The sequence below is a fragment of the Sitodiplosis mosellana genome, unplaced genomic scaffold (assembly GCF_009176505.1).
Source record: "Sitodiplosis mosellana isolate CC-2019 unplaced genomic scaffold, AAFC_SMos_1.0 Smas_scaffold_1, whole genome shotgun sequence".
In the NCBI taxonomy this organism is placed as follows: domain Eukaryota; kingdom Metazoa; phylum Arthropoda; class Insecta; order Diptera; family Cecidomyiidae; genus Sitodiplosis; species Sitodiplosis mosellana.
In genome coordinates, this window is record NW_022595244.1 from 21,309,004 (window position 1) to 21,319,287 (window position 10,284).

Sequence of the window (10,284 nt, forward strand, 5' to 3'; positions counted from 1 at the left end):
TCTCTCTCTCTCTCTCTCTCTCTCTCTCTCTCTCTCTCTCTCTCTCTTTGTACCTGAAAAACTTCCATGAATTCGGTTACAAACGGAGTAAACAAATTTTGCAAATGACATGAACCGGACAAAGACTGCAAAACGCACATATTTTAAGAGAGTTAGTTCGGGCGGGCAAAGCATTTTATGCAACGGAATTACAGTGCACGTGTTTAATCTTCTGGACACAAAAGCCATTTATTGAGACACGTTTCACTTGTTCTTTCCATTTGTACGTCTTACTTCAATTAAATAATCATGCTGTTGTAGAGTGTCTCACTCTCTCTAGCTGTCGTTCTCGCTCTTTCCGCTGTCGCAGTGTAATTTGCACTAGCACGCAATGGCAAACGTTACAGTAGTTGGCAATGCATGCCATGACTTCTTTGTACCAACAGCACCAGCAGCATAGTAAACTGTGTTGTTTTAGATATTCAAAGAGCGTTGTGAATAATCGTATGTATATGCTCAAGAGTGCTCGAGTGCTTACGCGCACGCTCTCAGGTATGTAGCAACATTCAATTTCAGAACAAACAGCAATTGTACAGCAAGCACGGTACAAGTAGCCAATTAGAGTTTTCATCTTTTTTTGTTCTGTTCAGTGCAGATATTGTGCGTCATTATGGCATTTTCACACACAGCAGCAGCAGCACTAGCATATAATAAAGCGTATTTAATGCAAAATGCTTAATTATCGTCATTATAATAAAATGCTTTTGTTTGATTCATTTTCACCGTTGGTGCTGTTTCGCTGCTTTGGCTGCTTTTGCTGCCGCGCACTTGCACAGCCAATTTGGATAAACACATACTCGAAATTCTGCTGGTGAAAGAGAATTTTTAAATGGAAAAACATGAACTCTCTCACACACACATACACAAACACCTATTCGGTCCATTCACGCCGTGCCCGATGGCACACGAGTCAAGTGGCGGTGCTGATAAAATCTAGCATCCGCATCGTTTATGATATAATCCAAAAGTTGGTGTCACTTATCATCATTTTTTTCTCTCTTTCTTTTGTAGGTCAAGGTGTTGGCCAAAGTGTGAAGTACCCTCTTTGGTTGTTGACGCTCTTTCCGCTTCGGAAACTTTTTATTCAAGTATAATTAGATACGAAACAAAGATTTTCATTTTTTTTTCATTTTATGTGTGTTTTTTGTTTAAAAAATTATCATGGGGTAAAAAGTACACAAAAGTATTTTTTTCGGTTTTCCCACTAGAGAAAAAAGACACAATCCGAACGAAGCAAAGTCGCATCGCACACACACACACGTATTTTGCATGCTAATTGGCTAAAGAACATAAAATGCGCGAACTCAGTACGGTTTAATCAATTCAAATGATGTGCAAGATGTTGCTCACACTCTCTCACAATCTCACTCTGGCCCACAATCATCCATGCAGCATCCAATTCGCAGACAAAGAAGTTTTCTTATCTTTTGTTTCCATAAACGTTTTTCGCTGGCGAGACTCTCCCATTTCTATTTAGTAATTTTGCCGTTTTTGACGCTCAAAAATTTACTCTTGAATTTCGCACAGATATGTTCGACGGTTTATAGAAATGAAAACTTCGAAATGGTTCAATATACGTACAAATGCATAAGTATGTTTATTTGCAAAGCGTGATGTACACAAAAGGCAGAGAAAAACAAATAAGCAACTAGCGAATGTGTTTGTGCCATGCAGCGATATTTCATGGGATATTTATTAGTTTCTCATCCGATCATTAGCTATTCAACGGATCTTGATAACGAAAACTCACTCATATCATATTCATCATCAATGGCGCATCGAACATAAAAACAGCACAGCGCCGACGACAATGGAAATTATGACAACGCTAAAATATAAAACAATTCAAAAACAGTAATTCAACTGGTATCGACCATTTTTCTATATTCATTGTGTTTTATCTGTTTTTGTCAAAGGGATATTGCAACTTTTTTGACCAGAAAAAACGCCATCTTACGTCGTGCCCGTAAATTATTTTACTGTACATTTCGATGGTAGAGCTTGAACAAAAGTTCAACACTATGCATAAACTTGGAAAGAGCTTGATAAACTTGATGAAATACATATATTTTATGGTAGTTGCAATACCCCTATGGTTTTTGTGTTTGCTGCTAGAAACTTTTGATTTTGTTTGCATATATATATGTTCATCCAGTGAGATTTTCCATTTATTTTTTCCATTTGTTTAATTATATTACATGTAGTACTCTCAGTTTCAGTGGAGTTTTTCACATTGATTTTTATTGCATTTCGGTTTCACCGCATTGTTTTCGCGTTTCAACTTTTTTTCTTCTCCGTATAAATATCTTCTCTTTTTTTACATATATAAAATTTGAATGTAATCGACCGTTTCGTGCGGTTTTCATTGAAGCGATTTCAATTGATGCTTACCTCTCTCTCCGTATCTCAAAATTAAACGAAGCGAATTTTATTCCATTGATGATTTCAATAGCTCGTTGCATATGCATCCATTTTGATACCGTATCAACGTACGCTATTGTCACACATTTTCATAAACTGTGACCAAAAAAAAAGGAAATAAAAAAGCAAACAGAAATTTAATTATGCCATAAAAAAAGGAACAAGAACAACGCTAAAAACGACAAACAAATATTACGACGAGAAATAACAATGAGTTAAGAGTACGGAACTATAAATTTATATGCGAATAGAAATAAAATGAAGACAACGACAAATGAGAGAGAAATATGTATATTTTATCAGAACAAAAACTCGGTCCACGTTCGGTCGATCTTCACACCGCGTTTGACCGTTGATTTTTGCGCTTCATTTAAACTTGACACACGGTGTAATAGCCATAGTAAAGAGTGCAGAATATGTGTGGCAATTTCTGTTTTCGTCTTGTTTATTTAAATTTTATGACCTTGACTCGTAACGGCTTGTTTCGTAGACCAAGTGCCATTTTGTCACAAATGTAGACGAACTCAACTATCCATGAAGTTTGAATTGGCCACGTAAAATTTCTTCGTACACCATGTCTGCGATGGTATCGCACTGCAAAACGCTATTATATATGACAAAAACGAATCTGGTTGTTACGCAAAAAACGGAAAACTTTGTATCAATTAGCAAGTGTTAGATTACGTAAATGTGCAGTCAGTGTTTATTGGAAATATATTAAACTGAATAGAAGTGATGCTTGAAATCAATTGCATTAGATCAACTCATCATGACTTGAAAATTTTGATTCATTGCTATGATGATTAATTCTGAGATGAAGCATTGAGCATTTGCAATAAATCCACAGGCATCGACGTTACAATTATCTCTTCAACTACAAATTTTCAAATGATTTCGTTTACCATCGACGATAAATCACTCAAAATGCACGAGAGCATGTTTCATCCGATTTATCTCTCATTCTCCCACATCCAGATCTAGTTGCACATATTGCATTCATTTTTAACTAAATGTCTATTCGATCATTTAAACATAGTCATTGGTTTCGGTTTTCAGCATATTTCTAACGTAATTATAGACGGTAGAACCTTAAAACGAATGCAATTATCCACTTATCAATATTCATTCAATTCACGGCATTTTAGCGGCTCGACGTCGTTCAAATATCTGTGGTTTTAATCTATTGACCAATAAATTGGCAGATTTACTATGAGGGCAAGCGAATAATGAAAACAAAACATTACAATTTAATTCAGACGAATGATTTCGACAGTGAAATATAATTGATCCGTCATCTAAAGTATCACGATTTTGGAATTAACTCTCTCGGTGTTTTTGAATATATATTTTTTTTTTTCAACTTTCAAGACATTTCTGACATGAAACGAATTTTATTTTCATATTGTTATTTTTGGCGTCTCACATTCACATTTTCCAGTTGCAAGGACCTAAATACGTTTAATTTTTACATTCACCATGAACATGATATAGGCTTTCAAACACAATTTTCATGTTGTGTATCAAAACATTTTTCTGTTTCGTCTCTGTTTGGCATTTTGTTTGATAATTAAATTAACAGAACGAAGTGATATTTTTGGTAGAGAGTCAGTAGCATCGACCTTGACAAAAGTTGCGTCGTTGAACTATACGACAAAAAAAAAAACGAATTTTTGTCGTCGCACAACAAATCTTCGTATCACTTATGCTGCTTATTTTTATTTGGCAAGACAACAATTGCTTACACTAATTGTAATTGAATGTCTCGCATGACTGAAACAAGCAAAACCAAACGAACAATCATTTCCTTTGAAACTCCATATTTTATTCATATTTTGTTTCGGTTTCGTATGAGTTTGAATTTCAATGATGGAACATGGAAGCGCAACTGAACAAATCACTTTTGTACGCGTTGTAAAATTAACGACATTGAATGATCACTCTTCCCTTATATTGTCACCGTTGGAATTTGTGACTCATTTATTTCGAATGATATTTTAAATCTATTTCACAATTTAAGTTCTTTATTCTCTTCAAATTCTCTATGAACTGTTGATCGCAACGGACGAAATATTCATGGGGCGTCTCCATCAGATGGCGCAGCTTTGAAGTAATGTGCTTTGAAATGGAGAACATACTCTCGTATCATTTTGTTTTGACAATCGAGATGTGAGAAAATTATCATTTATTGGTTAGGTTACGCAAAACAATTCTGTTCAGTTTAATCATTTTGCAAAGCAATAAAAAAAAATTACAAACCGGCAAAATTATTTTGGAAAACGATGTCATTCCCGGATAAAGCAGCTCGAAAACAGTGTTGGGATGCACGTGACAAATACTGGGAGTGCTTAGATAAATATGCACCAGATTATTCGGCGACAAGCGGCCAAGAGGGACCAAAAGAGTGTGCAAAACTGCGGAAATTGTACGAATCCGGGTGTCCAGCTCAATGGGTCAAACATTTCGATCGAAAACGAACCTACGAACAATTCAAAGAGAAAATGAACGCCGGCTACGATCCCGTCAAGGATAAATAGTACAAAATATAATCCATATTTATCAAATTGTTACACATTTATTGATTCACAAATCGCATGATAAAAAAAAACACTGAAAATTTGATGTGAAGTAGACATTTAGTTAAATGAAAACTGAATAAAATAAACACTATTCAATTCTGTTTTGCGAATAAATAAATCGATTTGTTTATTTAAGGAAAGTTTCTTATGCTATTCTTGCATATGCTTCAAAATTGGATTGATCTGTGATTCTGTGACTGTCACTTGTGAAACGAACTTCTGCTGAACGAACTTGAACCGGCTTTTCAAGTGCGGGTATCGAGATGCATTGTTACAATGTGTCGTCCTGAAAGAGAAACAAAACAATATTCATTTGGAAAAGTCATCGAAATTTCAATTGACACATAAAAAAATTCGAAATTCAGCTGTGAAAAATCCAAATTTTATCTTCATCGTACATACCTGGTATCATAACAAGCCCCAGCATTCGTTCGTCACCACCACTCTTTGTGTACTCGGAACAAACACCCAGAATCACATTCGCATCGGAGTCCGTACACAGAAATATGCCAATCAATATTCGGCCATCGGTCATAACAATGCGCATGGAACGATACAGCCACAGCTGCAGTTTGGCTCGTCCGGGTGTGATTTGTTTGTTTTTGATTGCTTTTTCAATTTCATTTCGCTCCTGTGTGAGTGTGTCATTCGCATCAAAATCGTATTGATAATTGTCCATGTTGTAGATTTTGTTGTCTTCTCGGCTAATCGATTTCTCGTCTTCACAGTCAACACTAGATTCTTGAGATAAACTTGGTCGTGCTATTGCATCTGCATTTGATGTTGCTTCGATTGATTGCGATGTCGACGGGTTTTCCACACTCGCAACAGCAGCACCTTGTTCGGATTCCATAATCAAAAACTTGCAAATTTGACGTCAATAAATTAAAACAAAATTCCAATCAAACGAAATGAAAAAAATCGATTTGAAGTATAAAGCCACTGAATATTGTTTTTCTGCTGTCAGACACTTTGACAGATAAGTTTCGACAGATGGAGGGTACGTTCCATAATGAACGAATGAACAAAAACGAAACGTTCAATTTCGAAATTTACAAAAACAGAGCAAAACATATCAATCGTTTATTTTACAGAAAATAAATAGTTTCTCTTCAACGCATCTTATTCTAATGGAAGCATTTTTTTAATCCTTTGAAATAAGATTGATGGCTCTTTTTATAATACGATTTTCATTCGTGATCCGACAAATTAAACACATATCGCGTATGGATAGCTTTCTCAATATAATCAAAACAAAAAAATTGCGCTGGTCAATACAACGTTCATGTGTTGCATACAGAGATGACTTTAGCGCACTCAAGTGCGCTACAGCGGACCCCTAGTATTTTTGTTGTTTTTTTGTCCTTCTTTAGCTTTTTGGCTAGGATTTTTTTAAAATAATATTTTGTGTAAGATAACGAAGAAGAGATTACATTTTCTGCCCCCGGTATTCGCATTGTGTGGTCATATGCACCTAGTAATTATGCGCATTGGCTCAATTTCGCAATATTACGCAATTTCTACTTTTGGGGATTTTTTCTTCATATTTTACTAATATAAATGTGGTTTTTCAAAAACTGTTCTTTGTTATGTTATACAAAATATTGATACAAAGTTTTTTTTTGACCAAAATGGTAAAGTATAACGAAGAAAAAAACAAAAAAAAACAACACAAATACTGTGTTTGCACAGCAAATGAATTTTATAGCTGTACCTATGGAGTTTTGATTGATTCCACAACGTCCAACACTAGAATTGATGACAAATCAAACTCTTCATTTTCTGATTTATACTCGGATTCATTCGCTTGCTCTTTATCTTCTCCACTTTTCGCTTTGACATCGCCTGTCTCTCTCTGTGAGACTTGTTGTACATTAAAGCAAAATAGGGACAGTACTTTTTTAGGCTCAAGATTTGGTGTGTAGTCCATGTGGCATTTTAGAAAGTAGTCTTGTGCTATGGAAAAAAAAAATGAAGGAACGAAGGTTTGATCAATAAAAATTAGTGATTTCGGAAATAAAAAAGATATTCAAACATAATACCGAGGATCATTATAAGGAAAAATTGCAGAGCGAAAAGCAATTCCGCACACAGATTGGCAACGTCTTCGTTGAAAGGTTTTTTAATTTCCATTAGAACTTGAATTATTCGACCAAAACTCATTATAAAAAAAAGAAAGCGAATGACGGGTGAAAATTTGACATGTGGCCCATAATTCTGGATGAATGTGGTAAATTTGTTCTTTATCAACGCTTCTTTTCCCTCACGCGAACAAAAAAAAGCGAAAGAAAACATCTAGAAAAAAATAATCATTTGTCTTAATAAAATTATGTAATTTTATCAAAGGATATTTCACGTACCAATGAAATAAAGAATAAATAGTAAGACATCGTTGAAGAAGTAATATGGTTCGAATAAACTATGTATTGGAATTGTATAAATAATGATGGGTAACATTGCTTGAAGTGGTGCTCTCATTACGGCAGTTTTCCATAGAGACTTTTCTTCAATCTGAAAACTCAATTTTCGGTTGTATTTTTCTTCATTCTAATGGTTAAGGATTACATCTACACTCACCTCATAAACTGTCCAGTAAATTAATTGTAAATAATTGACAATGTTCATTGCCATGTACGAAATCATGAAAAACAGTAACAGGTTGTAAAATATAAACGAAAAGATATCTGCTTGGAAAACTGGAAGAATCTTCAGTATGACCGTCAAATTTAGACCAAGGCCTGTTTCGTACAGCACAAATAGAGCAATATAAGCCTTATATTTGTTACGAACCAACTCCATTTTGTAGATTGTAAAGTAAACTGTTTTAACATTCAAGAAAAACGATTATTTAGAAAATTTATTTCGCTTGTTCAAAGAACGAATGAATGAACAAGTATTTATTACATGTAATTACGTGTGCAAAGTACGCAGCTGCCAAAAATGTTGAAAATGGTAGATCCATTAAAACATACAACGATGGGACAGGACCAATAAAAAATAGGAATATAATCATCCACGTTATTGTTTTGTCAAACATTTTTCCCGTTTGCCATGTAAAATTTTTCCATGCTGCGAATGGGTGAAGATCTTTTAATCTTTTCCATGCTGCGAATGGATTCCGAGTATTTTTACAGGTCACTTTTTCTTCAACATTTCCGACCATTTTTTTCTTTCTTCTTGTAATATTTTTCTCAGAAACAACAGAAATCTAGTTTATTGATTTAGAGAATAACACATTTATTTATTTCGGGTTTATTATTTTTGCGTGTAAGCCTGCTTGTGTGTACATGCGTGCATTACTTATGCTCTGAGCAACTTGTGTGCGATTTATTTTTGACAGGACTTGTTTTCTAGTGTCAATGTATCCTTTGTTTAGGAAATGTCCTGCATCAAAATATTATCCCTAATTTCGGCGGTTCATGTTCTATCAGCCGACTACTCTATCTAAACGAAGACTGATCTACATTTATTTTGTTTGATTGTTTCTTGTGCACCTTATTCTATTCTGTTGTTCGGTAAAATAAGATCTATGCGACCGAAACAATGTGAACTGGTACCATAACAAGGCTCAGAACATTCGTTCGTCACCACCGCTCTTCGGAACAAACGCTCAGAATCACGTTCCACGCTATCCGTGCACAGAAATATGCCAAGCAAAATTGAGTGAATAAAAAAACGAAACGTTCAATTTTCGAAATTTACAAAAACAGAGCAAAACATATCAATCGTTTATTTTACAGAAAATAAATAATTTCTCTTCAACGCATCTTATTCTAATGGAAGCATTTGTTAATCCTTTGAAATAAGATTGATGATTGTTTTTATTATTCGATTGCCATTCTCATGATGCAATAGATTTAAACATGGATCGCGTATTTTTTCTTCAAGCAATGCCAGTAGCTCTTCGCGCAAATATTTCATCATTTCAGCGACCTATTTGAAAAACAAATTAATTTTCGATTAGATATTTGTGAGATTCCTTTTAATTCTTCAATTTTGAAAGGAATTTATGATTGAACGTAGGCAATTTTTAAACCAATTCCCAAAAAATTTAATTAAACTTCAGATTTACCTCAATTGATTCCGCTTGCATGATGATCCAATCGTCAATGATAATGATGAATTCGCCGCCGTGCATTTGAATGCGAATGTTGCGCCCAGAAAACAGAACGAGTGGCAATAGAGCGACCATAGTACAATCCCGAATGTAGATTCTCGATGTTTTCACTTTCTCCTGATAAACTAAAAATGGTGATGGGAAATGTCCCACTACGGAATTCACCGAAGCCGGATGAATATTTACATAACCATCTTGGCTTGTTTTAAATTTCAATTCACTAGCCAAAGGCTGACGCGGTACTGCTCCACCTGCGGTCATCGTAAAATTTTTCTCTGGAGTAAAAACTTTCACCACATTAGGATAGAGTGCTGCACACAACAAAGCGCCTAACAATCGATAGTTTTCTCCATTTGTGTTCATATCAAATCCACTCAATTCCAAAATGTTATCTCTTTGTTGGAAATTTCTTCGGCGTGTGCTTAAATCGGCCGGAACAAACCCGGAAGCAACCAGCAATTCCAAATATTGATGTTTGATTTCGACAATCGTTTCAAGTGTTTTGAAAGATAAATAGTTTTCGTCAGCATAATTTCGACCCGCCCATTTGCTTTTGTTGTTTACCTCCAACCATCTCTTGTACGCCCTGAGAATGGTCAAATGGTCACTGTTGCAAATGGCAAAACTTTTCTTTCGTTTATCAGCCTCGTTTCGTTTGTTAAATGGCGATACAAATGGTGATTTGTAGCTCAAACATGCAGCAATCGTAAGTACACTGTCCACACTCTGTTGAATGGAGAAAAATTGAGTTGAAATTTATTGTATTTAATTTGTGTTTAATGGAGAAAAAAAAAGTGACTTTACCTGAAAAATGGCTCCGAACAGCATCAGTTTTCCAATACGAACGTCGACTGGTAATGTGGCCAGAATCTCTCCTAAAGCCGTCAATTCGTCATTGCCATCGAAAGCACCGACGTCTTCCAAACGTTTTATCGCCGATAGAACTGATTCTTCACTCGGTGGCTCCATAATGTTGCCAATCACCTGTTCAATCCGAAGTTCGGCAAAATTGGGAAGTGTTTTTATTCTCAACAGCAATTGTTCAAGTGGCACACGCTTTATCTCTGGTATCGGTTGGGCTAAGAAATGATTGTAGAATCGATGACCCGTGAATAAATGTATACAAATTCC

General features: G+C 35.2%; 3 protein-coding genes across 3 annotated transcripts in view; 1 reads left to right on the plus strand and 2 right to left on the minus strand.

Annotated features, from left to right (window-relative positions):
• The first annotated feature begins 4,635 nt into the window (after window positions 1-4,635).
• Window positions 4,636-5,154, plus strand: LOC129570869 (cytochrome c oxidase assembly factor 6 homolog). The gene has a single exon (XM_055450623.1). It carries the CDS (start codon window positions 4,740-4,742, stop codon window positions 4,992-4,994), a length of 255 nt encoding a protein of 84 aa, XP_055306598.1. The 5' UTR covers window positions 4,636-4,739; the 3' UTR covers window positions 4,995-5,154.
• Window positions 5,133-6,013, minus strand: LOC129570783 (N-alpha-acetyltransferase 38, NatC auxiliary subunit). Its single transcript, XM_055450538.1, has 2 exons — window positions 5,439-6,013; window positions 5,133-5,322 (listed from the first exon to the last, which is right to left on the minus strand). Exons 1-2 carry the CDS (start codon window positions 5,887-5,889, stop codon window positions 5,282-5,284), a joined length of 492 nt encoding a protein of 163 aa, XP_055306513.1. The 5' UTR covers window positions 5,890-6,013; the 3' UTR covers window positions 5,133-5,281.
• Window positions 6,014-8,248: 2,235 nt separating this feature from the next.
• Window positions 8,249-10,284, minus strand: part of LOC129566734 (putative ATP-dependent RNA helicase DHX57) — a gene marked incomplete in the record, with an annotated part of 9,666 nt that continues 7,630 nt past the window's right edge. Inside the window, 3 exon segments of the mRNA XM_055442932.1 lie at window positions 8,249-8,969; window positions 9,109-9,879; window positions 9,958-10,284. Coding sequence (XP_055298907.1) covers window positions 8,826-8,969; window positions 9,109-9,879; window positions 9,958-10,284 — 1,242 coding nt within the window.

Bases quoted from the DNA above. Each gene is read 5' to 3' on its own strand.
- LOC129570783 (XM_055450538.1), bottom strand. From the start codon at position 5,889: ATGGAATCCGAACAAGGTGCTGCTGTTGCGAGTGTGGAAAACCCGTCG. The intron at 5,323-5,438 runs GTATGTACGATG...TTTCTCTTTCAG, and splicing joins GGGGCTTGTTATGATACCAG to GACGACACATTGTAACAATG.
- LOC129570869 (XM_055450623.1), top strand. From the start codon at position 4,740: ATGTCATTCCCGGATAAAGCAGCTCGAAAACAGTGTTGGGATGCACGT.